General features: G+C 34.3%; 8 protein-coding genes and 1 long non-coding RNA gene across 23 annotated transcripts; 6 read left to right on the top strand and 3 right to left on the bottom strand.

Moving 5' to 3' along the window:
• The first annotated feature begins 33 nt into the window (after window positions 1-33).
• Window positions 34-3,074, top strand: LOC105284593. 3 transcript variants are annotated; one of them, XM_026970794.1, is made up of 5 exons: window positions 34-973; window positions 1,140-1,290; window positions 1,388-1,610; window positions 1,771-2,725; window positions 2,828-3,074. In XM_026970794.1, exons 3-5 carry the CDS (start codon window positions 1,392-1,394, stop codon window positions 2,992-2,994), a joined length of 1,341 nt encoding a protein of 446 aa, XP_026826595.1. In that variant the 5' UTR covers window positions 34-973; window positions 1,140-1,290; window positions 1,388-1,391; the 3' UTR covers window positions 2,995-3,074. The 3 variants fall into 3 exon arrangements, with proteins under 3 accessions (XP_026826595.1, XP_026826594.1, XP_026826596.1); XM_026970793.1 differs by having other exon boundaries at window positions 1,140-1,610; XM_026970795.1 differs by lacking the exons at window positions 34-973; window positions 1,140-1,290; window positions 1,388-1,610 and having other exon boundaries at window positions 1,628-1,813; window positions 1,894-2,725.
• Window positions 3,075-3,411: 337 nt separating this feature from the next.
• On the bottom strand, window positions 3,412-3,788 carry LOC113562212. Its single transcript, XR_003406725.1, has 2 exons — window positions 3,621-3,788; window positions 3,412-3,520 (listed from the first exon to the last, which is right to left on the bottom strand). It is a non-coding gene; the product is annotated as an uncharacterized LOC113562212 (long non-coding RNA).
• LOC105284459 (prohibitin-2) lies at window positions 3,590-7,137 on the top strand. 2 transcript variants are annotated; one of them, XM_011347958.3, is made up of 6 exons: window positions 3,590-3,880; window positions 4,320-4,582; window positions 4,751-5,068; window positions 5,321-5,398; window positions 5,599-5,695; window positions 6,499-7,137. In XM_011347958.3, exons 1-6 carry the CDS (start codon window positions 3,751-3,753, stop codon window positions 6,696-6,698), a joined length of 1,086 nt encoding a protein of 361 aa, XP_011346260.1. In that variant the 5' UTR covers window positions 3,590-3,750; the 3' UTR covers window positions 6,699-7,137. The 2 variants fall into 2 exon arrangements, with proteins under 2 accessions (XP_011346260.1, XP_026826597.1); XM_026970796.1 differs by having other exon boundaries at window positions 3,873-3,995.
• A 365-nt stretch (window positions 7,138-7,502) lies between these two features.
• On the top strand, window positions 7,503-11,493 carry LOC105284461 (neural Wiskott-Aldrich syndrome protein). Of its 10 annotated transcripts, none has more exons than XM_011347968.3 (7): window positions 7,503-8,043; window positions 8,125-8,295; window positions 9,150-9,430; window positions 9,512-9,796; window positions 9,901-10,183; window positions 10,463-10,858; window positions 10,977-11,493. In XM_011347968.3, the coding sequence occupies exons 1-7, from the start codon at window positions 8,038-8,040 to the stop codon at window positions 11,223-11,225; spliced, it is 1,671 nt and encodes a 556-aa protein (XP_011346270.1). In that variant the 5' UTR covers window positions 7,503-8,037; the 3' UTR covers window positions 11,226-11,493. The 10 variants fall into 10 exon arrangements, with proteins under 10 accessions (XP_011346270.1, XP_011346278.1, XP_011346277.1 ...); XM_011347976.3 differs by having other exon boundaries at window positions 7,503-8,035; window positions 10,977-11,225; XM_011347975.3 differs by having other exon boundaries at window positions 7,503-8,035; window positions 8,118-8,295; window positions 10,977-11,225.
• Window positions 11,494-12,910: 1,417 nt separating this feature from the next.
• LOC105284464 (inhibitor of growth protein 5) lies at window positions 12,911-15,572 on the top strand. The gene is made up of 4 exons (XM_011347979.3): window positions 12,911-13,114; window positions 13,590-14,039; window positions 14,133-14,311; window positions 14,796-15,572. Exons 1-4 carry the CDS (start codon window positions 13,078-13,080, stop codon window positions 14,895-14,897), a joined length of 768 nt encoding a protein of 255 aa, XP_011346281.1. The 5' UTR covers window positions 12,911-13,077; the 3' UTR covers window positions 14,898-15,572.
• Window positions 15,573-16,139: 567 nt separating this feature from the next.
• On the bottom strand, window positions 16,140-18,562 carry LOC105284463 (beta-1,3-galactosyltransferase 6). The gene is made up of 2 exons (XM_011347977.3): window positions 17,431-18,562; window positions 16,140-16,848 (listed from the first exon to the last, which is right to left on the bottom strand). Exons 1-2 carry the CDS (start codon window positions 18,153-18,155, stop codon window positions 16,563-16,565), a joined length of 1,011 nt encoding a protein of 336 aa, XP_011346279.1. The 5' UTR covers window positions 18,156-18,562; the 3' UTR covers window positions 16,140-16,562.
• A 198-nt stretch (window positions 18,563-18,760) lies between these two features.
• Window positions 18,761-21,872, top strand: LOC105284465 (synaptobrevin homolog YKT6). Of its 3 annotated transcripts, none has more exons than XM_011347982.3 (4): window positions 18,764-18,947; window positions 19,992-20,192; window positions 20,279-20,550; window positions 20,691-21,872. In XM_011347982.3, the coding sequence occupies exons 2-4, from the start codon at window positions 20,003-20,005 to the stop codon at window positions 20,829-20,831; spliced, it is 603 nt and encodes a 200-aa protein (XP_011346284.1). In that variant the 5' UTR covers window positions 18,764-18,947; window positions 19,992-20,002; the 3' UTR covers window positions 20,832-21,872. The 3 variants fall into 3 exon arrangements, with proteins under 3 accessions (XP_011346285.1, XP_011346284.1, XP_011346283.1); XM_011347981.3 differs by having other exon boundaries at window positions 18,764-19,252; XM_011347983.2 differs by having other exon boundaries at window positions 18,761-20,192; window positions 20,324-20,550.
• A 302-nt stretch (window positions 21,873-22,174) lies between these two features.
• LOC105284466 (NADH dehydrogenase [ubiquinone] 1 alpha subcomplex subunit 10, mitochondrial) lies at window positions 22,175-24,438 on the bottom strand. Its single transcript, XM_011347984.3, has 4 exons — window positions 24,045-24,438; window positions 23,221-23,865; window positions 22,718-23,104; window positions 22,175-22,433 (listed from the first exon to the last, which is right to left on the bottom strand). Exons 1-4 carry the CDS (start codon window positions 24,111-24,113, stop codon window positions 22,254-22,256), a joined length of 1,281 nt encoding a protein of 426 aa, XP_011346286.2. The 5' UTR covers window positions 24,114-24,438; the 3' UTR covers window positions 22,175-22,253.
• A 479-nt stretch (window positions 24,439-24,917) lies between these two features.
• On the top strand, window positions 24,918-27,189 carry LOC105284472 (V-type proton ATPase subunit E). The gene is made up of 5 exons (XM_011347998.3): window positions 24,918-25,107; window positions 25,605-25,780; window positions 25,934-26,102; window positions 26,243-26,426; window positions 26,681-27,189. The coding sequence occupies exons 1-5, from the start codon at window positions 25,075-25,077 to the stop codon at window positions 26,797-26,799; spliced, it is 681 nt and encodes a 226-aa protein (XP_011346300.1). The 5' UTR covers window positions 24,918-25,074; the 3' UTR covers window positions 26,800-27,189.
• The last annotated feature ends 300 nt before the right edge of the window (window positions 27,190-27,489 follow it).

The following is a 27,489-nucleotide window of genomic DNA, read 5'->3' as shown; positions in this document are numbered from 1 at the left end:
GCCGATACGTTGTACGTCGTTGACAGTACGACGGATTGAACGTCTGCTCGTTAATACTCTGGAGAATTAGTAATAACAATGAAGTATCGTCGCGCTGAACGAAAAAGCAAACTTGACTCCGTTTGAAGCACGCACAGCGACATCTGACGATTTGCCGGAAAGTCCTGTACGTGAATAGTCTACGCGAACGCGAGCGAACGCGGTCTCTCACAAACTGGTGGCCATCTTGCTCGACGCGACGACGACAACGCTCACGAGTTCAGGCGCTGCCTCTTTTTTTACTCCACCCCGTTTGTGACGTGACGACTGGCGTGCGCCGTGCGCACGTGCCAAATACAGGGCCGCCGTAAATAGGGTGCGAAAAATATAACGGCTAACCCGATTTTACTTCATCTAGAGAATTTTCGATAATCGGATCCTTTTTCATAAATATGACTATCAAATTGACATATATATGAACGTTTAGGTAAAGAAGGCAATTATTTAAATATAGTCAGATATCACGTATTTTGATAATTACAAACATGACCACATTGACGGACACTGACGTTACATCTTTCTGGAAAATAATATAAAATACAACAATGCAACGTGATCTCTCTGTTTTATTGTCCACATTATTTATTCTTATTTTCTTCGAAATTATTCTTATATTGTTATGTGCTGTGCTGCAACTTTCGGTTAAACGCGTACCTCTGTGTGACCAATGGGAACTCTTACTTCCTACCGCGATTATTGCCATCCTTCAGAATACTTCTTTTTCTTCTTTCAAATAAAAATAGAAAACAAGTGTTTCGCACGTAGCATTTGTAGCGCCAAGTGGACTACCTGACCATAGTCGACGTTACTCACGTATACGTCCGATATCTCACGGTATTCTTAAATTATGTCTTATGGACAAGTCTCAATTTTATAATACATAATCACTATTAGTAAGTAAATAACTACGACATAATTCTCTGGCGAGCTATTGGTAAGTTATTTTTCATCGCAAGTAATAATGTGTGAATAAGCATGTTTATTATTTCCTTAAATAATATTAGTGGAGTGCACGTGTCCATACATGAAAACCGCTCATTGGCGTTCAAAAAGCTACTCGGTGAGCAATCATAAATATTTAACGTATCCAATGATTTCAGACACTGTTACGATATTTAGAGTGGCAATTCTCAGACTTTCTCTGGCTATGATGTAAGAAAATTTAATTGTTGCTGCCACATAAGAATATATAAGTATTAGGGGTATAAGAGTAAATAATAGTATAATTATTAAAATACACTGGTCCAAAAGGTATTACATTAGAATAATTTTTATTTTCTTTGTGCACTTTATGGATTAGATCTGATTAGATCCATTTTTAGTTATCTCAAGTATGTCGAATTTTTAGTATCATGACCCGTAAGTGTGCGTTGTGTAAAGGGACTAATTACAAGAACAATTATAGCTTTTTCTCAGCACCTAAAGATGCAGAAACGCGTAAAAAATGGCAAGTTGCTCTTGCTCTTGAAAATTACACCGTCACGGATGACACGTATGTATGTAGCAAACACTTTAACAAGAATGATATCATTACGCACTGGATTAGCGGAGTACCGCCACAAGTAGTCAAAGTAAGTGCTTAATAAATACCAAAAATTTATATTTACAATTTCATTTATATAATATTTAATTAATTACAACGATCGTAATAGCAAGTGCTTGTATCATGTATATGCTTACGTTGATACATGTATATATGAAAATTATAGTAGCTATTGTTTGCGGTTATAGGTCAAGTATAAGAAATGTCGTTTACGTCCAGGAGCTGTACCAGGTAGAAATTCTTATTCAGTTAGCAATTCACGGTCAACGGACCAACACGAGATAAATATTAATGATTTTTCGATATTCAAGAAGGAGCAAACTTTAGAGAAAAATAAAACTTTGTTGATAAAAAGATCTAAACGGAAGACTCTGAACGATGATAAATATGTAGTCAATAGAAATACCAATACGTATTATCAGACTTATTCCAAATTACAAAGTTACGCATACAACGGTGAGGGTGAAGAAAGTTGTGATTTTAATAATGTTGAATTAACTAACACTAAAGGTACGAATAAGAGAGATGCAGACGCTACTTGTAATTTAAAATTCGAGGATTCAGAGTCCGAGAAGAAAAAGTTGGATAAGATACTCGAGTGTGACAATAGCCCTAATTTCGATGTTTTAATGACCGAGTCTGTAGACAGTGTGGACACAGATAAAGAGAAAAAAGAGAACGTTCAGATATCTAACGAGTCGTGCAGTAACGTTCCGAGATACGCCTCGTACGCCTCTTCCGAAAACAACGAAACATTGGTTAAAACGTGCAAACATGATGTTTCCAATATGCAGGATACGTCGGTATATGATAAAGGCTGTGAAACTAACATGTTATTTGAAGATTTTCTTGAAGTGTGTACAGAATTATCTATACCGCATGGTTGGTCCTGCTTGATAACGTCAAAAGGACACGATACAACAGTGGTATATCTTTATATGAATATTACCAAGAATGGATTGCCTTTTGTAGAGAAACAAATTTTTATAAGAAGTGATATGGTATTACATTATTCTGTAGCAAACACGGAAATTGATCCACTTGTGCACAATCTTATAAAGGAGAGAAAACACAATAAAATCAGAAGCTTATTGGATGTAGAAATACTAATCGCTGAATTTGATCAACGAGCTGTTTGCCAAGGTACAATTACAAATATTTACTACTTTAATTCTCGAATTAATAATTTGTCCTTTTTCCACCAATACCAATGTGATTTTATATATACAATATGTACGTATATAGGTATATGTGATTCGAGAGACTACAAAAGTGTCGATGCGATTAAAGTTCTTTACATGGATGGAGTCAAATGGCGACATATCTCGTGTCCATTGATTCTTAATAACGATAACTCCAGATGTACAAGATGCGCTACTTTGTCGCGTTTCTTACTATTAACCAAATTTTGAGAGCTATTTCTCGTATGATAGTCTCATTGAATTTAAGAAGAATCAAAACTAATAAAAGATCAACGTTGATATATAAATGCAATAGTAATTTGCCATTACTTACAATTAATTACTTATTGAATTATTTTATATACTATAAAAAAGAGTTTTCGAAATATATAATGAAATGAAATTTGCTTGTGTGCGAACAAACATTTACGGAAAGTTCATTTACGAGAAGAACAAACGTTCGCTTAAAAATTAAAAGAAAACAATTAAGATGGCGCGCGTGTGCGTAACGATTGCGTCGCATCGTATGCACCGCATTACCGAAATTTACTTACAAGGAAATTCAATGGCGGAAGTGTTGTTCTCCCCTTCTGAGTTTTGAAAAACTCGCAACATGTTGTAATGTACGTCAAAATTTAAGACAAAAATAAAAATTTAGTTTTTTATTCATATTATCTATATTTCTCATTTTAAATACCATTTAAGAATTCAGTTTTCCGGTTTTAGTCGAAACATGAAGCATCGTCGACAAGAGGGCCTGTAAAAAGACATAAGGGGGCGTTGTGCCTTGACAACTAGTAGTAACTAGTTTCCTTTTTCTCAGCATCTCTGTATTTATAAGTTTATGGTGAACTAACCGGCGATATCACTCCAGTTGTCCAGTACTTTTTCATCCTGTACAATTGTCTCCTTCTCAGACACGAGGATTTTCTGTGTGCTTCATCTTTTTAATCGTCTGGACGTTCACGTTCGGTTGATTTTTCTGAAATGGCGCAAAATAAATTCAGCGAAATGGCTTCACGTTTTGGCAAGGGTACGAACGGAGTGCCCATGAGCTTAAAGGTTCTCGCTGCCGCTGGTGTCGCGGTATACAGTGCCTCCAAATCCATGTATACAGGTTAACCTCAATTTCCTTTATGTTTTTACGGAATAATTTCGGATCGGATTGAATACTAATCGATAAATATTTTCTTCTTGAATAAATAATGATTCTAAATCCGAATTTGATCAAGGTATAATAGATCCAAGTTATAGTCGTAACAATAAAATTTTTCTTTCGGTAGCGAGTAATTCTGATTATATAATTTATGATGATGCAATATATCGTGGGGAAAAGTATACAAGTTCCTTTTGTACGATATTTGTTATTTATATTTTCATCTTTGTTCCGAGAGACTTTCTCTCATATTTAGTCATCGCTACTGCACGTTACACTAAAGTTACTATAAAGTTAATGGAAAAAAAACTTGCTTTTGCACAATTCTCGAAACTCGAGAGTTAAGCTTTATTTACGGGAAATAACGAGACATAAATAATCAAAGTTGCATGTTTTTCAGTGGAGGCTGGTCATAGAGCGATTATATTTTCTCGATTGGGAGGTATTCAGAAAGATATTATGACTGAAGGTTTACACTTCCGTGTTCCATGGTTTCACTATCCAATAATTTACGATATTAGAAGCAGACCAAGAAAGATCTCGTCACCTACGGGATCTAAAGATTTACAGATGGTTAACATTTCACTACGTGTCCTTTCACGTCCTGATGCAAGCACATTACCGGCTATGTACCGACAGTTGGGTCTAGACTATGATGAGAAGGTTCCCTGACACATTTCTCGATAGTTAAAATTTTGATTTCTGAAGAGAAATATATTAGGTTTATTTCATTATAATCGTCAGACGATTGATCTAAACTTGTAACAAAATTAAAATACAATTATACGGTTTAAATCAACTGATGGATAAATAAAAGTGAATAATGTACAGGTATTACCAAGTATCTGCAATGAAGTACTCAAGTCGGTTGTTGCAAAATTCAATGCTTCGCAATTAATTACGCAAAGACAGCAAGTGTCTATTATGGTACGCAAGGAATTAACGGAACGTGCTCGAGATTTCAACATTGTTCTGGATGATGTGTCGATAACGGAGCTTAGTTTTGGTAAGGAATATACCGCTGCAGTCGAGGCCAAGCAAGTGGCACAACAAGAGGCTCAACGAGCTGCATTTGTGGTGGAAAGAGCTAAACAAGAACGTCAGCAAAAGATCGTACAGGCTGAAGGCGAGGCAGAAGCAGCTAAAATGATATCCTTTCGAAAACGTCCATTTGCTTGATTTATTTAACTAATCGTGCTCTATTAATTGAAACAAGGGAGACAATCCTGTATAAATGTTGCTATGTAAATATAAATTTTCTTACAATTATTTGTCATTTTTTTCCAAAATTGTTGTTGATTAGGGATTAGTTAAAGTTCGTAACACACTGATTCGTCCAAGTGTAAGTGTACAATTAAGAACTTGTAAATACAAATCATATTTACCTTAACCACCGTGCACCTTGGTTTAGCTGTTGGCCAGAACCCTGGATACTTGAAGCTACGTAAACTGCGAGCAGCACAAAACATTTCGCGTACAGTAAGTAGTTTTTCTAACGTTAGTGCAAACTTATAATTCAACATTGTTAAAATCTTCAAAAATATATATATATATATATATATATATCCAACATTTTTGAACAAACATTAATATATTTCACGTGCTTGAAGAAAGCATTTAAGTAATTACTAATTAAATTATAATATTGCTACATATAGAGCGATTCCTTTTGTTTTTAGATCGCCAATTCGCAAAACAGGGTGTATCTCAGTGGCAATAGTTTGATGTTGAACATTCAAGATCCTACTTTCGACGAAGGCTCAGATAAGTTGAAAAGTAAGAAGTAAAGATATCCTTAGGACGCATTGTTCTTTTCCTTTTTTTTTTAATCATTTTTTTAATTAAGCTTTTGTGTCAAGTCTAATGGGAAATAGGCTTCTGTACCATTATATCGAGATATTGTGAATAAGAATATTATAAATTTCATTGAATTTTTTTCCGTCGAATTATATATTATATATTCCTCTGTCTTTGTATTGCACGTGTGCGTGCGTGCGTGCGAACATATCGTTATATATCGTACTCTCCTCCTTGTTATTCTCATTTTTATGTTCATTTGTGGACATTTGCTTTATTATTGAATTATACATTCTAAATTTAATAAATTTTAAACAACTTACACTAATATTACCAATTTGATATATTGTGAACAAAATATTAAATCATCACTCTTTATTAAAAAATGTTACTAGTGGGACAATTGTCTGACTGATTCATTAAAAGTTCAATAATATAATATTTAGCTGAGAAAGGAAGAACATTGCTAATTGCCAATCATTTTTAATAAGATCTTTTATAGAAACCGACTTTAACTATACTTTAGATATAATATTTGTAAATGTTGTTTTTTCACGAAAAGACGCACACACATTTTTCTCTCTATTATATTTCGCAAGATACTTTGCGTAGAAAAAAATGTAAATTTGTCACAGTTTGTAACCATCATTGATGACAATATTTACATTCATAAGAGAATATCCATCAATTCCTAATGGAGAAGCATCAAATCTATCGCACATGTGCTATAGACGGACTGTATAAATTGCGTATGCGTAGATGCCCGACACTGGATTTTTCAGGTAACGAAGAAGTGAACTGGAAGAGTTGGAATGAAGCGGCTGACCGTGCCGTTCGAAGTCTGAGTACGAGTTCTCAGCAGGTATCGAGTATCCGAGAGTCGGGCACCAAAGCCCGACTGTACGAAACACAAGTTTTTCCTGTTGTTACGTCTCTTCTACTGGAATCGGCCAGTGATAGCGCCAAGTTGATACTACTATGATTATGCGATACAAAGGCGAGCATATACAAATTTGTTCATCTGCATATCTCGATTATTATTATTGTTAATATTTTTATTTTTATTATGAAAATCACGGTATAGGACTCTTTTCAAGAATTCAATTCGCTCTACGTCCTCACAAGCGTTGATCTTGTATATACACTCGTGCGTTGCTTCGCGCGTACACAATTGGCACAAGGTTTGTTCGTGTTGGTTCGTTCTATCTTCTGCCAACTTTTATTCTTTCTCTTTTTTTTTTCTCTAATGTCTGATATTGTATATTTGCGTATAAAAGTGCAAAGGTGTAAAAAGCAACATGAACAAACCTGTTATCATGCCTGTTTTTAGCTAATTTGTCATTAATACGTCATCGGTAAGTAATAAATACGGTTAGATTTAATTTTCCAAATCATTAGTAAATAAAGGAAAAGGAAAAATATTTTTTACGTATTCTAAAGAATCTGATATTTTGATAAAATCTGAATATTCTTATAAAGTGTACTTGAATAAAATGTATTTGAAATATTCTTTTACATCGAATCTTTCATTGTTTCAATGAAATATTTGTTTAAAGAAAAACTAAACATTTGAAACAAATATATTGTTTACTTGGCATAGATTATAAAATACCTGAAATTCATTAAAATCGGAGAGGAATTTTTCCGCTTTATTTTTTCATTTAATTTATAATTGAAGAAATTGAAACCTTAAATGAAAATAAAAATTATCCATCTGTATCGAAATGCATGTATATATTTATTGTATATTTTATATGTATTAGGTATGCAAATTAATTCAGTACTTTTTTTTTAAATTGAGTTTGAAGTTTGAGTTGAGAAAAAATAAGAAATCATTTTCTAATACTTGTTCCCATCTATTCGGTAGCTGACGAATACCAGCTCGAAACAAAAAGAAAGTAAATAAAGACACAATTTCTTAAAACAGAAAAAGCACCGAATTAATTTACGCAGCTATAATATCTTGCAACTTGTCAACATGATTATTTTATTAAATTGTTTCTTTATATTGAAAAAATATACTTTTATGATAGATTATGTGGATTAGCAATAGATGGTTGTTTCTGCAAGAGAAAGATCTTGGCATCAATGATGACGTTCTCGCGCATGCGTGTACAAGTATGTATCACCGGATGGGATTTGGCTCTTTCGTATTGCACGGTGACGGTATTGCAGCAGTACTATCTGTATCTGGTACTATTATTGTTGCTGATAAAAGACCAAGGAGCGTTTGACTGACTAATAAAAGTTGCTATCGTGGCTACAAATTTCGCAGCACTTTTTACTTCTTTTATCATCTGATCGGAGTCTCGTTGTGTTGTATGTATGTATGTACATATATTTAAGCAGTGCAAGCGAATAGGTAAATTGACACGCATGACGTAAGAATCAGAAAGGAAAGATTTTAGGTTGCGAGAAGAGGATCAGTCTTAGACTGCGCAATATTTAACTGCCTGACGATTCTAACCTCGTTCGACGATAGCATGAAGTCGGGCAATACGGATAAGCATAGAGGCACGATATTATTAAAACCGGAAGAAAATGAGCAAGTTTTTCAACTGATAGGGAATCGATGTCAGGTAAGGGCCATTTTCTCACGCGATTGCCAACATCGCTCTAATCAATGCCGAACTTTAATCCTTTGGTCGATTTTGCAATTTAATTGTCATTATTGTTTCCATCTGCGAATAATTTTCAAGTTTTTTCCTCCAAATACATTGTCATTCTTCCTTTATTACTCCATGCGTCTTTATGTGTGTCACAGTAGCGGATTAGCAGATTATTATTGCATCTTTCTATAATTTTTCTTAATAAGTTTGTTATTATTGTAAAGAAAAGAAACGGATATAATCGTGAGTTTTTAATTTCATACATGTAAAGTAAAAGTTGAGAAGACTTGAAAAATTTAGCTTGATACATATAACTTTGAAATATTGCTTCAACGCTCAAAGGACAATACTACTGAAAAGCGTAACAGAATGTATATGTAAATGTATATTTCTGTGCAAAATGGGAAATCACATTTCAATAAATCAAATGTCAGCAAATTAAACAAACAATATACACGATTCGTACAAGAGAATATAATTTATTCTTTTAGTCGGCATTATATTTATTTAATGATTATTGCGTTGTTCATGAAAATATCTAAATATGTATGTGTGAGTGTGCGTGTGCGTATACACACACACACACACACACACACACACACACATATAATTATAACTGTCGTATCTTTTACATCACGGACAAATATTACCTCTCAATAAAAAAACAGAAAGTAGAACCTTTCTTTTGTTATTTAGCAAGTGTGTGCCTATTTACATAATTTTAGCTAATCAAACAGATTGTTCATTATTGTTGTCATTGTAATATTCTCTCTTTGCTTCCTGCTCTCAACATGTATATCACAGTTACTCATTTGTTTGTTTAGTGTTTAGCAGCTGGAGTTATACAACTGTATTTGACTGAATCTCCCTTACATAGAGATTGGGTAAAAAAAAGCACAGGTATCATGACTCTGATAAGGGACAATCCAAGACGCAGTTTTTTTTTGCGGCTCTATTGTTTGCAAAGAAAGGCAATGTTGTGGGAGCATGAAATCTATAATTCAATGGATTATAAAGCACCAATGTCATATTTTCATACATTCGAAGCTGAAGACTGTATGGCTGCATTTAACTTTGCGAGCGAAACTGAAGCTATTACGTTGAGGTATGTCGATGGAATGAACAAAAGATCAATTCGACTGATTGAAAAAAGAAAACGGTAGGAAATGTTCAACTCACTTTACAGAAATATACTCCTTGGCAAATTAAACGCTAAAAGACAGAGAAGGCAAGAGAAGAAAGCGAAAGAAACACAGTCTAGTGGCACTTTGCCTTGGAAAAATCAAGGTAGTGCGTCACCCTTTATCGCATCGGGCTTATCGAGCCATTTATCGAATGGCGCACCTACTACAATTGGCGTTAATAGAAGTGCATCAAGTAGCTCGATGTACAGAACTAAAAAGAAGAGAAGCGAGCAGGATCTTAAACGCAAATTAACTAAAGATGATATTAGTCTTCCTTCAAATTTTAGGTATGAATTTACACTTTCTCATGTATCTTTATCTCATTTTGTTATATATAATGTGTATATATATATACATATTATTCTATACATGTCATTTTAATCTCTTACAGGCATGTAGCACACTTAGGATGGGATGTAAATAATAAAGGTCTAGAATTAGATTCTGTTGATGCAGAGTTACAACAATTTTTCAATAATGCTGGCGTGTCGGAACATGAACTCCAAGATAAAGGTACTCGAAAGTTCATTTATGATTTCATCGAGAGGAATGGAGGTATGAGTGCAGTGCAGGAAGATATTCGACCATTGGCAAATGCAAAAAGCAATAATCCGCCTCCTACATTGCCACAAAGACAAGAGTATCCACCTCCTGTTCCGGCGCGAATGATACCTGTGAGTTTTATTTTATTCGGAATAAAATGGGACTAGTCGAAAAGTTCGGTTCAATTTTTACGAATCGAATTTTACTTTATTGTATTCGGTAGAAATATTATTTATCAAGCAAGTAATCTATATGCACTGTCACTATAATCAACATTGTTATCTGTATTACGTGTTAATTTGAAAAATGGAAAATCTTGAACCAAATTTTTTAACTGACCCAATAATTTAAATCAAATTCGAAAGGACTGTAATGTCACATCTATAATTCTAATGAAAATATTGTTTTAGCATCAGACACGTAGCGCTCCGCCTTTACCCCCGAATCGTCTTAACGCAGTTCCCGCAGTATCAAGTGTTCCACCTAGCTTGTCTACGAGCGCACTTCCCAGCGCTCCTCCGTCCACTGTTTCACTGGCACACAGAACCGTACCCTCGAGACCACCTCCACCTGTTGTAACCTCAGCACCAGTTTTACCTCCACCCCCACCTCCGCCGCCACCAACCCCTCCTTCGAGAATCGGCGTAAACGTTCCCGTACCACCGCCACCACCGCCTTTACCTGATACAAACAATGCCAACAGTATAACGATCAACACGAATGCTACCAACAACAATAACGATGAATCTTTCATAGACCTGAGACCGATGCTTATGGAGTCTATTAGAAGCGGCACAACTTTAAGGGTACGCATAACCATAAAATACTTGATTAACAACTAATTTAATTTATAGAAACATTAATTATTTGTTCCTAATAATACCGAGAATGTTCACTTTTAAGTCAAGATATCTTACTTTACAGAAAGTGAATAAGACAGAAGTGAAACCAACGCTAGTTGAAGATTCGAGAGGAGAGTTGTTACGACAGATACGTGAAGGGATTGAATTAAAACCTGTTCCAAATGAAGTGAAATTAAATATGACATCCGCACCTCGCGGTGGCCTAGCTGACGCGTTATCCAGGGCTTTGGCCGAACGATCTCGCGCAATTCATAGCGAGAGTGAAGATTCAACTAGTGACACAACCGATGACGATGAATGGGACGATTAAATCGGGTTAATTGCTAAAGTTCAGTCTTATGAAAAATGTATGGAAATTCAGTATACCTTCCCTGTATTTATTCTCTTTACTAACAAGAATGCATCATAAGTATTTAATATAAGGATATAATTATAATAACATATATATATATGCGCATATATATATCACTGTGATATAAAAATGTATTATAAGTAAACACATTACCAGAGTTAGTTACTATATAATGTATTTTGAATTTTAATATTCAAAGCAAAATAAAAGAGGGACAAGAGTTATATCAAAATTATTTAATTACATAGTTAAGTCAAAGGAGAAAGTTAGGATGCATTTATTACAAATGTAAATGTGCAATTTGCGCTTTGAAGTAAATAGAAACATGACTTTTTCAGATAAATTCCCTTACTTTGCTCATATAAGTGTTTATATATTAATATATACTTTTACAATCATTTAATGTTAATTATATATTTCCCATTTTACGAAATCAAACGTAAGTCTTAATAAAATGATATATTTACTTCATTGTCATGTAGAGTATTTTATAATATATTTTGCGGGTAAAAATTGCGTGTGCGCACACGAATACATATTTTTTCAGAGAAAGAGAGAGAGAAACATTTTGTTTGTTATTTTTTGTAGCTTTAAAAACTTACCTTCTCAAAAAAGAAAAGGATCAGAAACTTGCACAATTAAAGAAAATTTATTGTAGAAGATTTGGCGCCGTTATTAGGTGTATGCAAAATTTGAATCTTTCTTCAGCGCTCTAATTGATCATTATTTGAACTTGAAATAAATTCCCGCCTTTTTATGTTTTGAGGAATGGGGAATTCACACTGCCGATGTCCGATGTCCAAACTATAACGCTCAATCCAATAGGAGAGAACTAGTATGTTTACTCTCTGTTGGTTCTTTGATCTTTTTGTTCTTGATTCTTGATTTCGTTAGTCCACCGTGTTTTTATGAGGCCATCCAGCGCTTGATTCGTCAAAGAATAGAATAGAATTGGGCCTAAAGTCCTCTAGTTACGAATAGAGACCCTAGAAGTAGGACTCTAGAGACTCTAGTGTCTCTAGTAATAGACTTCCGAATCTCTACTCGATGGATCCATCAACGTTCTCTGTCAATTGAACATAAAAAATCGTTTAGATGTACAGTTTCGTACTTTTCTTTTCTCGCCTCGGAAAAGTAATATTTTTCTATCCTCTTTCTTAATATATTCCTTGTTGTATGTATAATATACATATAAACCTTCGTAAAGAATATTGCAATGTGAATCTCAAAACTTTCTAAAACAATATTATAAATATAAAAGAGAAGCTAGACTTTTTTCCAAAAACTCGCCCTTCACGAAGATGTGGCTGATTCTTCTGAAAACGAATATCGTAATTCGTAATCGATTTATCTTCATATCATAATCGTAAGGGTGAATTCACACCTTGGCAGAATAGCAGAAAACAGAAAAGCAGGAGCCAATCAGAACTCGCGCTGGTAGTCGACAGTACATTCTGCTTTTCTGCTTCTATCTTTCCGCCAACTGTCGATTATCCGCGCGAGTTCTGATTGGCTTCTGCTTTCTGCTATTCTGCCAAGGTGTAAATTCACCCTAAAACGAAAGGAACCGAAAAAATTCCGTAGTTGAATTTTATTCCGCTTAGGGGCTCTACTATCACTCCTGGCGACCTTTAGTGTTCGCCTTCTATCATTTTTTATAATTCATAACCGTCGATCTCGCTATGGAATGGTGTTGAGTGGTTTCGATGTTTATCTGAATGTACATCTGATGTCGTAGAAAAGTTTATTCGTACCAATATACAAATAGTTTGCATTGTTTATATGAAGATAAAACACAAGCACATACAACATGACAACTGCATTATATTTAGAACACTATCTCGACAGTAAGTACTGGATTGTGTATTTTTCTAAAATCTCTTCTACCATCTAGTAGCTAAAAAAAAGAAATAAGATAAAAATATTAGATTCGTGCAGAGATAATTGCATTTGCCTATATATCCAACTTAATAGCAGAAACCATAATTATTTAATCCAAGAGAATCTGAGAGAAGGATGCGAGTGAACATTTTCCACTTCAATCAATATGTGATAAAATTGTTTCTGTTATCTACTCTCCTTCTCTCTCATAAGTAAAATTCTGTAAAATCCCAAATTGTATACCATCCATGCTTGCAACTGTTTGCTAACAATATGAATAAGTATGGACTTAATAATAAGTATTCTTACACTTTTATGATACACGTTTCAGAAGCTAAGCAAATAGTATTGAACAAATGTTTTATTTCAACATTGGTATTTATGTGGTATTTCGTATCTAGAATGAAATAAAAATGATAAAGTAAAATACATGTGTTATAGGTCTTGAGCATTTGCCGATCGAATTACAAAGGAACTTTACGCTAATGCGGGATTTGGACGCAAGGGCGCAAAGTCTGATGAAGGACATTGACAAGCGGGCAGATGAGTACTTGAGAAATATAAAGAAAGAGTCACCGGAGAAAAAGAAGGAACAACTCGCTTCTATTCAAAGTCTCTTCAACAAAGCTAAGGAGTATGGCGACGACAAGGTCCAACTAGCTATTCAGACTTATGAGTTGGTCGATAAACACATCAGACGACTGGATTCAGACTTGGCGAGATTTGAAGCCGAGATACAGGACAAGACGCTGAATAGTACTCGAGCGCAAGAGGAGAGCAACACCAGTAAGAAAGGTAGAAAAAAGCTTAAAGAAAAGGAAAAAAGGAAGAAAGGTAATGTTGCGAGCAGCGAAGATGAAGCCAAGAATACGAGGAAAAAACAGAAGAAAGGTACGTTTATAAACAATTATAACCACCTTGTGATCTTGTCAATTTTTGGAACATTACATGCCCGTGTTTAATCATCGATATAATTTATTTCAGGTGGATCCGTTGTTTCAGCATCATCTACTGGCGCTGTGGGTAGTGGTGCTCAAGTGGACTCGTCAGCATTAGGACATCCGGCAGATGTTTTGGATATGCCCGTTGATCCTAACGAGCCAACTTATTGCCTCTGTCATCAAGTATCATATGGAGAAATGATAGGCTGTGATAATCCAGATGTAAGTCTTGTCATCTACGTTTTCATGCATGACTGCTCTGTTACGTTGTTTTCTGTTCTTTTTCCCATTATTCACATCTATGTTTAAAGAAAAGACCATTTCTTGAAGGGTGTTTTCCAGCAGTTACACAGATAACGTAGCATAACAGTGTTGTACTGCCCAATACGTAAAAGTACGATATGTAGTAAATGTAATAATTTATTTTTGAATATATAACAGATAACCGGTATATAGATATACGTGTACATAATACCTGCGAGGTTTACAATCGAGGTCGAAGAGAATTGAACGCTTAAATTTATTTACTAGTAATAAAATATAATAAAAACGGAGATTTTCAGAAATTAAATCTACATTTCAACCGTACCAACAACAATTTGAAGTGCAAGCAATTTTAGCGTGCCTCAGCTGGAAAACACCCTATAAATGTTAGGAAAAATAAAGAAACGTTAAATAATCGTTTTGATTTTTTTGCATTTTTTAGTGTCCCATAGAATGGTTCCACTTCGCTTGCGTAGGCTTAACTACGAAACCCAAAGGAAAGTGGTATTGTCCGAAATGTACACAAGACCGTAAGAAGAAGTAAATTGTAGGAATGTCCAGATTTTCTATTTATATCGCCACATTTTTACGGAAAAAGCTACCGTACGGAATTTCTAAAACTAATGAATAACTTACAATGAAATATAAAACAAAATAAATTTTATATAAAAGGGCGATTTATAAGGAAATTTATAAAAAAAAAAAAGAGCATAGAGGTGGTAATAGGACTGCATTTAATCGTTGCATCTAATACTGATAACGTCAAATGTGGGCCATTGCTACTATGTTGTAAATAATTGCTATAAAAACGTTTCAACAATTGCCTGTTTTACTAAAAAGCATATATAATTCTCTTATCAGGAATGTATATCTTGCGTATCTGTGAACTTTTTCTACATTAGAAAAAGTTTAGAATACTTTGAGGCTTATATTATAAAATTATTGAATATATTAAATATAATTTAAAAATAGTGTTAAAAGGAAAAACCAAAACTCTGAATAGTATTCGCAATACATTTGAATTATCTCGTGACAAATTCTTTGCAAATACGTGAGAAATGAGTTCACGATCTTAATAAGTATTAGTCAGTTTTAATATGATAAAATAAAATCGACCATTTTTAATTTGATCATATATTCGTATGCGTGAGATTTAATTTTGTTCTGTAAACGTGTCAAATGAACGTGTCCAATAAATTCACACATGTCAAGTTTTAACGTAATGGAAACACAGTTCAGATGTAAATGAATCGCAAACAGAAAACACTGAGAATTGGACATTATCTCACTATTTACATTCTCTTGTATTCTAAAATATTGAAACTTTAATAGTAATCGAAATATCTCATGTAACATAAACTCATTCTTATTATTCTTTACATAGGTAACCGTTTCTTGAATATATCTGTGATTCGTTTGTTCTCATCGAGAATTTTATCTATAATTTTATACTATTGGATCATAATGTTCAATTTTAGTATTAAATTAACATTTGTTACTAATTTTTATATTTTATAATGCATTATAATATACATATGCGTTATATTGTATATACGTACGTTATATATACAATATATATATATATATATATATATATAACTTTGTATTAAAAATTAATATTCTCAATATTTTCGATCAACCCGATATATCATATTATTGCACGCACGCGCGCCCAACGTACATATATACGTGCAAACATGTGGAATAAACTTCAGTTAAAGCAAAGAATGTATTACATGAACAAAGTACGTATGTAGTAGGTACGTATGATTAAAACGATATATTTGCTTCACCAAGAAAATATATTTGCTTTACCTGTCTATTTCGTCTGATGACTTAGTCTACTTTTTGCTAAGAATATTTACAAAATGTGTTAAAAAAGTATTGTTTAATTAATTATAACAGTGCTAATGTGCAGCAAAATATGTCGAAATAATGATATACATCAAAGTATAAATTCAAAATCTACTTAAATAGAATTTTTTCACGATTAACTCTTGTTCACTCAACAGTATTGTTCAAAATACATTTCTTAGAACTATGTATTTAATATAAAAATCTCCGGCTTAGTGAATGCATAAATAAGTGAAAATAGGTATACGCTCAATAGCAAACTATTAAAAATGCAATGTTGGAATATTAAGCTAGTATAAAAAAAACAAAAGGACTAGAAATATCATGAGTGTCGAGGAAGCTTCTTTTTATCGCGTTAGGGGATACCGGGCTGTCTGTTGCAGCACTGACTAGGCAATGCAGTCCAGTTGTACCTGTAACTCATGCGATTTCTCACTTCTTTGCGGCACAGCGCTCCAAAAGTCTGATAATGCTCGTGCATGTTCCTCATACTCTGAACGGTCTGTTTATGCGTGATTATGTACTGATTGGAGCAGCCGCGCGATCTGTATTCCGTGTCGAAGCGCACATCGTGCTTTCTTTCAATATTCGTCAATGGCGCCAACCAAAGCCCAACGGAGACATCTTCCGAATTATGCAACCTAGATCAATAACAATCTTATTAAATTTCAGTTTCAGTTTCACAAGTTTTCCCATTCGAAGAGAATTCTAGGATATGGAATCAAGCATTTCTTGTGGCTATATTAAGAAAGGGCACAATACGAATTTTAAACAACTTGTTGCAAAATTATAACATGATATTTATTGATATCAATATTATTTCATTAGCAACAAGTCATAATAATAAACATTACTTAATGATTTTCGTTAATGATTTTATGAAAGTCATTACATGTTGTTTTAAGATAAAGATTATCGAAATTATTTAATATGACGATACGATTGTTATTAACTGATAATAAAGTAGTTTTCCTCATAAAATTTTACTTTCATAATAACTGAAAATATTTTCAGCGACATTGGATATTTGACTATTGGTGTATATCAGAGCTTTTTGTGTGCGTGTAATAAATAAAACTAGAATGTTTGTGTATGTAATGCAAGACTTAATGTATTACCTATACATGTAAGAAAAATCATTGGTTTTGCTCTTCCTTGACAAAGATAAGGTAGACTGCATTCATTCAAACGCAGTCTAATTTAGATTTTGCAATTACACTTACTTGAGAACATCTGCATTGCTGGCGATAAATTTAATAATATTGTAAGACAGGATGTATCCACCACCCAAAGCATAAGGGAGATAATAATCACATAGGATCCAGTCACTTTCTTTCCACGGGCCATTCCTCTTGACTTGTGCTCGTCCATTGAAAAAACCCCAATAAAGCTCCCGCCTAGTACCCTTACTTTGCCATTGATCAAGCTCTTTCAAAATCTTATGTATCAGAACATAAGAATCGTCGTCGCACTTGAGTAGGAAATCAAAGTTGTAGTACTCGTGAATGTTTCGAAGCGCATAGAGTACCTTCTTTGTCAATGTAACATAAGAGTCATGTAACGTGGGCAGCAGTAACAGATCATCAAACTTGTCTTTCTCCGATTGTAAAGTGTTTCCTTGCTCGGGCAAAATGTCGTGGGTACCAATGGCAAAAAAATACTTTACCATACCGCCATAACTATAATCGGCTAGCCAGGTTTTCCTGATGGTATCTCGACGCTTCAAGTTGTTCGGGCTGCTGAGGATTAGGACGATCAGCCGATACTTGCCGTCGAAAACTGGCTGGTCCGTCGGACATCTCCATGCCGGTAGGTAGTACACACATAAGAAGAAAAACGCTGGTACCAACAGAAATGTCAGGGTGTTTGCTCGGATAAACAGCCTTTTGCGAGTCATGAATTGGAGCTTGGGCCAAGGCGGCGCAAGGTTCAATCGTAGATGTGGCATGAAAATATCGGGGAATACACAATCACCGTTCACCGCATTCACGTTCCGATCGCAATACTTGCCTCTCCATCAATTTCGCCTAGTAATATTGTGATTAAATCCCCATATTCGAAGCGACACATGATTCGATTTGAAAACCCAAACATATCTATTGCTATATCCTATATCACGTATCAAATACGAAATTACGAAAGATGATGTAATAAACGTGATACGTAGACACGTGTGCTGTGCTCACTTTCGTCGCACCCGTTGGCCGTTGTTTTGATTCTTTCTTTCTTCTAGTTTCAAAACGTCAATTGGTGTTTCTATTTCAGTGAAAAAGTCGCATACATCAATCGTTCTCATTTGGCCAATAGGTTATAAGAAAAATCCGCGCGACTTCAATTATCAATCTCGTATTCTCGAATTCTCGAGCATGCGCAATGGTAGAGATGTTACAGTGAACTGAAATGCTCCCTAGAAGGATCTGTTTTCTCGATGTTCTAGTAAATAAAAAAGAATATTTTCTAGGATTCCTAGAAAACGAAGTTTCCTATTGGATATCATCGAGTGTAACGTGTCAGAGAGAACGAGGACAATGTGAATCCAGCATTAGGCGAAGGCGATTGAAGGATTGAGCATCACTGCGCAACATGCAACCAAGTGAACATGTTGCTTTTATGCATGACGGAATCGATTGTATTCGCCGTGCAGAGGCAACGCGATCCTCTGATTAATTATTGTAGCGAGTGGGGTATCCTGCTGATAATCGAGTCGCACGGCCGTTAAGATTCTCCACGGTCGCAAAAGGTTCCACAACCGTGACACTGTGTTACAATAAGTATCATAAGAAAACCAAATTTTATTATACGTTTGACAGTATTGTATCGAGTGCCATCCAGAAGAGAATCCTTTGACTCGCGTTTTTCAACTGTGTTTCAACTGCATATTTAACGTTATTAAGCATGATATCGTTCTTCGATTCATCCTATCGCAGATTACATCGTATATAACTTTTATGTGGAGCAAATGATATTTAAGATAGGTTGTTGACTTTAATACTTGATGTGTCATCAAAGTTTCCTTTCTTTTATCCCTTCTTTTACGTAAGACAGGTAATTTGTCATTTGTCGTTGTTTATTATAGTTTTCGGAATTGATAATGTCTCTCTCTTTCTTGTCCCAAATTTTAAAGAATGCCTTGGTCGAATTAAAGAATTGAACAAATGCGCTATGCTGCAAGCAAAAATTGAAATTTCAATCGAGGATATTATCTGTGTCTCACAATTTTTCTGACGATAGAAAATAAGTTGATATAAAAATAAAATAAGAATTATAGGTAAAAATCAATTGTTGCCTGTGTAAATATTCTTATATAAAAATGTGATTTTGTAACTTGTAGTAACGATATGTTGTTGCGTTGACTGGAAAATCTGTGTCGATCCTTTTAGTAATGTTAACTTGTATTAATTCTTAAAGAGAGTTTTGCGTTTTAATTTTTCTAAAAAGGACCTTTCAATTCAGTAGATGTCAATATTATGTACCATTTGGAGATATAATTATATACTATAATTATTGTTATCATGTATCGTTTATTAATTGATTAATTTTGTCACGTTAAATACAGCAGAGACAGGTGCGGCAGTAATCACAGAAAAGTATACGTTACTTGTTACTCTGAAGATTTGATTTGTGCTTCAAAGATATATATATATATTTTTTATCCTACTGATTCACTTCTTTATATAAAAAGTTACATTTAAAAGTCTAATCCTTGCATACAGTTCCAAGTACATGTTTGTTTACTTTAAGTTAATAAGATAAATTAATTTTAATGCCATATTCGTTGTTTCAGCTTCACTTAAGATGGTGAAATTATATGCATTGACTGTTCTGTATAAAAGTCCGACATCAGCGATGACATTGAAGGCTGCTTACGATGTGGAGTCCTTCTCGTTTTTTCAGAGGAACAGCATTAAGGAATTCATGTGCTTTGTGAGTAAAACCATTGTAGAGAGAACTCAGACATGCGCCAGACAAAGTGTCAAGGAAGGAGGTAATCCATGTGTCATGTGACATAATTATCATTGCAAATACAAATAGTCTTTGTATCGTTATAACGTGCTTTCCGATCCTCCATAGAATACATGTGCCATGTATACGTACGCGCTGACAATCTCTCCGCAGTGTTGATTTCGGATCACGAGTATCCTAGAAGAGTGGCGCACACTCTAATCACGAAGATGATGGACGAGTTTGCGATGAAACATCCCTCGTCGACGTGGCCTACATTGAAAGAAGCTACCACTGACTTTTCACAAATTAACACGTACTTGGCCAAGTATCAGAATCCAATTGAGGCGGATGCGATCACGAAGATGCAGAACGATTTAGACGAAACAAAAATTATTCTGGTAAGGATTAATTTACCTTCTCCTTCTCCTTGTAGTTATTTTTCGATAATTTACTCAATAATGAAGAAACGTATTGTTCGTATATGTACGTAAAACAAGTTTTAAGCATGTGTTAAAAACTATTATGTGTGTCCTACTAGCACAATACGTTAGAGGCAGTACTGCAGAGAGGGGAAAAACTAGACGATCTAGTCTCCAAGTCGGAGGGTCTCAGCGCCCAGTCAAAAGCGTTTTACAAGACGGCACGGAAAACTAATTCCTGCTGTAGTTTAGCCCCTTAGAATGTCAGCATCTTTCTTGTTTTGTATAGTGAACTTTGTCGTTTCGATATTTCGATAAATGTGACTTTGTATTCCTTGCTTTGTATTGAAATCATACGACGCATATTTATACAAATTATTGCAAGTAATTGCGGATAAAGGAGAAACAGAGAGCAAGGATTTAAGAAGTGAAATATAACGAGAAGGTATTTAATTATCAAGATCTTTTGATGAAACGTATTATAATTCGTTCATTTCCTAATTGAGTAACGGGCAAAAGCAAACCACTGCCGGTTTCTCTTCATAATTAATGAATTAATGAAATTTTTGTACGTTTGCTGTATGCCTGTTAAAAATTGTCTAGTTACGACAAACGGTCCTACGTTGCAAGTGCGTGGAAAAAACCGCACTAATAATCCCTGGAATATCAAAAAAATGCCTCAAAATCACATTCCGACTGTTTGTCTACTCTTTTTACGTGTGCAAAATGTAAATGCAATATGAAAAAGTTTATCATAAATAATCTACGGATCAATAGATACATAACGTGATAAAAATAACTGCATCTGGACGAGCGACACACGTCCGTCCACACGATTAAGTTTTCCACTCGTTTTAAAAATAATCGTAAAATAATAAACAATTTTCCTTTTTACGTTACACTAACAGAACTTGTGTAATCTTATGCGCATAACTCGTAAATTATACAAATTTCAAAATTTTAGAATTTTACTATAATAATATGAAAATTTTATCACGCGTATTATTATATCCAAATAGGACGAATGTTATACAGATATTAAAAAGAGGATTGTCTAATAATTTTATTTAACATATTTGTGGTATATATAAATATGCAGACCAATCCTTCCCATTTTTTACATTGCTGTATTTATAGACGAGTTATATAAAAATAAATATCCAACAGATTATATGTTAAATATATTTCATGGAGGTAACGATGAAGGAAAGATAGATAATCATAAAGATGAATGATGAAGCTTGGAATTACTCATTTGAACTCCCAGTATAAAAAGTCATTATCTTGACAAAAGAAAAAAAGGAAAATATTCCAAGTATATTCTGTGTATAATATTTAAGCGACAATTGTAATCTTTTGTTTGTAATCTTTGTATGTAATGTATGTTAAAGAGTATCATGAACCGATAAATATATATTAATATATTTTTAAATTGTTATGTCTATCGGTAAAAAAATTATTTATACACATAGAAATTAAGGGATGATTGGTCATAAGAAATAGAAAGATTAGAGAGATGGAATAAGATGAAAAGAATAAAATCAGAATGAGAAAGAGGAGAGCAACTACTGATAAGAGTAAAGAACTAAAGGAAATGGCGCGATTTCTCAGTTGATATCGATATTTTATATTTCATAATCAACATCTATATACCCTATTTTTCATTTAGATTTGCTATCTTTTTACTTTGCATTCTGTGAAATTGAACAGTTTAACTTGAGTTTCTTCATTTCTTCTTTAATCACTTTTAGATCCTGTCCATTGGGTCTTAACGTAAACATTTCACATGGCTCTCCCTTCCACAGAATATTTTTATCTCCCACATCAGCATTAAATCCTGGCCTATATTTCATTCCAGGTACCTATGACAAAAAATTAATTACAAGCAATTATATACAAATACAATTTTAGGTTAAAAACTGCTTGGTTTGCGTTAATCATAAATATGAAGTTTAATAATAATAAATAATTATCATTTTTGCTTCGGCACAACTGTTATTTAATTCAAATAAATGTTATTAAATTCAATTGTTTAAAGATTACTCGTTATCTAGCATCCATTATATTCACTGATTAAATATTGTCGATTACCATGTAGGATTAAACAACAATTGTGCATAATTTATAATCACACGCGTACACGTACCGTCAACAAGACTTCATCCAGTAGCGCATCTTCGTCAGGTGTGTAATGCATTTCCGGAACCTTAAACTCAAATCTATAATAATCCCGAATTAGGTCATCTCTCCCGTCGTACAAAAGCCTTTTATTGCGAACGTCTTGAATTGAACTGAAAGTCCAATCTGCCATTTTTTCATCGTGTTTAGGATAGTCAAAGTTCAAGAATTCGATATCCTCAACTATAGTGGAAACGTCACCCTCGTTCGTCCAGTCGTAAATTAATACGTGAGAATGGCTCTCTATGTTCTTCAGAAAGTCTAACTTGTACATATTTTCAATATCTTGCAGATATTTCGACGTGAGTACTTTTGATTTTACTTCGTACGATACGTTGCGTTTCTTAATTTTTTCCTGCAGATACATTGCGTAAAGTGATATGAAATATTCAAAATATTGTCTCTCGTGCAATGCAGGAGAAGAATTAAATAATAGTCGGAATAATACAGAGAATAATAATGTAAAATTACCTTGACTGCGTCAGTGGGTATATCCAAGTAAATGATCAAGTGAGGCCTCATCATCTCCATCTTCATGAGTCTCAAAATGTCGAGATAAAATGTCAACGCTTGTGGACGCATATAACCGGCATTTGTCATCGCCTTGGCAAATATGTAATCAGAGTAGAAAGAACGTTCGAGCACCACTCCTTGGCCAGTTGACAACACGTGCAACAAAGCAGTTATGTACTGATCATATTTGAATTGCAAATAATGAAACTGGAACATAGTCACATTCGGATGATGCGGATTCATCAGAAATTTCTGCACGTCACACGACTGACAATTTGGTGGTAGTCTGTCATCTAAAGTACGTATATCGTATCCGTATGGAGTTATGTAATGTTCATCAAAGTTTGGCGGTGGTAAATAAATCATATCAAATTCCTCTGCCACTTTCGCGGCTACATTGGACTTGCCCGCGGCGATCGGGCCCTCGACGACGATTACTTTGGAATTCTCGTCACAGCGATCGATCATCGGATCAAACAATTGCGCCCACACTCCATAGCCCTTGTTCAAGTAGTCAAATGGCGGCAGTCGCCGTTTATGAATCCGTTTTGCTTTTTGAGAGATCAAGGCTAATTGCGTCACATTGTGAGTAGTGGTCTTTACCTACGGCATGAGCATTAAACATCATCAAGTATGACAGCTGTCAAAAAATTTGCCTGTATTGATATCTTTCACTGATCCGTACCGTGACATCATCCGTAGCCAAATCCTATTTTATTATTTTATCATACACTCAACATTCGTATTAATACGTAACAAAAATAAAATCTATTAATACTAACCTTACATAATTGTCTGGCAAAGTTATTACATCCAAATCTCGTTATGTTAAAACGAGCGATTAATGCCATTGTTACGTTAGAAACGTATGTTAACGTATCGACAGTAGAGGAAGGGAATCTATTACGCTTTATGAATTATTATACAAAATAAACATTATCCAATACGAAATTTGATTGCGAGTTCTCCAGCAACCTGCACAATACACAGAACCTAACGTAAGCAATACGTTCCATTTATCGCTCGTAGTGACACGGGCCTCGGTGAGTAACAAAGACGGGACGAGGCGGAATAACGCTACTCATTCGACCTCGACGCAATCGTCAAATGGAACTTGCTATGAATTCCGCTCGACGAACCGCCACGACCGCGCGGACGCGACTGCCGACTACGCAAGTGCCATAAACTGCCATTCTGCGCGCGCAGCTAAAGGCGTACGTATAGGTCACGTGACTGACCTATCAGGCTCGTACTTGGATGCTACATAAAATCATGTTGAGAGCCCCATATAAATTTGTATATGACATAATAATAATATGTTACGTATCAAGTGTTATATCGATGTGAGTGTTGTACGATTGACATTCCATAAAAATATCTTTTAACTTAATCTAAAATAAATAATGTGCGTTATAATATAATATATATTTGTTACTTTATCCTTCTTGATGTGTTTAAATAAAAAGATGATTAACAATGAAATTAAGTATACAAAATATGGTTTAGAAAAATTTAATTTGTATAAATTAAAAAGAAAAGTGCAATTGAGACATTTGTCGTGTTGTTTTTTGCCGTGTGGATTCAGCAATAAGATGCATTTTCACGAGAATCGTCCATCGAATCTTGTGACTGTGCGTTTCGGAACGTTTGTCACGCTTTAGGTCATATGACCGACGTTACGTGAGAGTAACGTATCGTCATAGGCGTTGACTCGTCCCTCGTACGGCGATCTCTCGTGATCTCGACTTTTCGCGAATATCCTATCTTTTAACGAATTTCGTGAAACTCTGACGAAAAATCGTACGAGACACCATGGCTCTCAGCGATGCCGACGTGCAGAAGCAGGTTAGTAAGAAAAACTCTTCTACTGACATCTCGTAATACCGAATCTGTAGCGAATACCTACTAAACGTCCTTTCGCAAAACGGATATGAATATATCTTGTTGGCATTTCTCGTTAAATGATTTATGTCTCGATACTTTTCCAGCATTATAAATATTATGCAGCTATCAAATCTTTTTCATGACTTTTGAAATTGTCACTTAAATCGAGAATATTTTTTTCACATTAAATGTATGTATATTCAAGGTTCCCAGAAATTTTCAACACTCATTTAACAATTTAAGTAGGAACAAGATAAATACGACAATTCTTGATTATTACAATATAGGTTTTATATATATGTATATGTATACATATATCTTTATATGATTGATCGAATATAATAATACATGTCGTATGGGATATTAGGAGGAAATTGACATGGAGATGCATCATTTGGAAGCTGAAATTCATATATAGTTATATTTTACATTCTATTGTGTGAGATTTTTCATCATAGATCAAACACATGATGGCCTTCATCGAACAAGAAGCTAATGAAAAGGCAGAAGAGATAGATGCTAAGGCTGAAGAGGAATTTAATATTGAGAAGGGACGTTTGGTTCAGCAACAGCGCCTTAAAATCATGGAATATTATGAGAAAAAGGAGAAACAAGTTGAGCTGCAAAAGAAGATGTACGAGACACTTGTATCTGTTGTATCATATAACAGTCATATTAAGTATAATAAGAACTGATCTATGTATGATTATACGAGTTTTGTCTTATTAATTTTTAAATATTGCCAGAATGATTGTATTTTTGCCTATATAATGCTCTATTCTTGTAGACAATCTTCAAATATGCTGAATCAAGCTCGATTGAAGGCTCTGAAAGTACGCGAGGATCATGTACGCAATGTACTTGAAGAAGCTAGAAAGAGATTAGGTGAAGTGACGCAAAATACTGCACAGTATAGAGAAATTCTTCAGCTGTTAATTATCCAAGGGCTTTATCAAGTAATTATATATGCTATTACGTTACAATTTCTAATTTCTTCCCGTTGTACAATTATAATTGATACAACTATAACTAATGTTAAACGTACTCTTGATAATACAATATGTTAAACTGCATAGGATAATTGATACTTTTGCAGCTAACGGAATCAAACATCACTCTCCGGGTTCGTCAAGTCGATCTACCTCTCATAGAATCTCTTCTTGGCCCTGTTCAGCAACAATATAAACAAAAAACCAAGAAAGATGTTAACTTGAAGATTGATTCCGATAATTTCTTATCCGGTGAAAGTTGTGGAGGTGTAGAATTATTAGCATCTAAAGGTAAGGTCGAAAAGACCTTGCGGTACTTGTGTGTATCATGAGATTATTAATCATTATTTTACTGAAAGAAATTAAAGATATTTATATATCAGATAAAATTGCATAAAAGAGTTGCAAGTTGACTTGAGACAAGTTGGTTCTAGATTTCTAGAAACGCAGAATAATATGTTTTGCACTATTTTGTACGATTAATTGTACGATTAAAACGTAGATTAAATATTAATGAGATAATTTCTGATTTTCTTTCTTCACAGGACGCATAAAGATTAGCAATACTTTGGAGACCAGATTAGAGCTGATAGCGCAACAATTGATACCCGAAATTCGTTCTGCTTTATTTGGATCGAATCCAAATCGCAAGTTTAACGACTAAACTATCTTCCTCGACGATTACTTGACTCTCTCTTTCAAAACATTCCCTTTTGACAACAGATTATTGCATTATTATGTATCATGTAGAATAAAATTATAGCGCGTGGCAATGCCTCCTTGTTAAAATCCGTGTCTAATATTTTCAATGAAAGTATGCAATGGAATTGTGCAATATTTACTGTTGAAAGAGAGTCGTAAACTGTATATTGTTCTTTCAAGATGTTCTTCTCTGCTTCGTTGCATGTCCTTTGCTATTTCTGAGAGATAACGAATACGTGAATATAAAATGTGTGATGAAATAAATAGATAACTAATAGATGTGAATTTTAACAAATTGTATTAAACATCGGTTCAGTCATTCGTGAAAATAAAATAAAATAAATAACACAAAGTGTACTTTTCCAGTCGGTTAAAAATATTGGTGAGAGAGCAAAATGTATAGATGTATAGATGTTAATTAATAATAATGGGAAATCAATAAAATAGTTACAGTCCTTGGCTCTGTTTAAAACGATAGCAATAGCGAGAAGGATGTAATACAATCGGTACAGTAAGTTACCGTTAGCTGTCGAATGCGCTTTATGCGTATATAAATATGACAGACATATTTGTATACTTGCAGAGAGCATTGGTAGATGTATGTTATGTATAAAATAATTATATGTATCGACACATAAATGTGTTACATTGT

This window comes from Ooceraea biroi, chromosome 6 (genome assembly GCF_003672135.1).
Source record: "Ooceraea biroi isolate clonal line C1 chromosome 6, Obir_v5.4, whole genome shotgun sequence".
NCBI classification, from domain to species: domain Eukaryota; kingdom Metazoa; phylum Arthropoda; class Insecta; order Hymenoptera; family Formicidae; genus Ooceraea; species Ooceraea biroi.
Note: the sequence above shows the minus strand (reverse complement) of the source record. Positions and strands in the feature narration are given on the sequence as shown.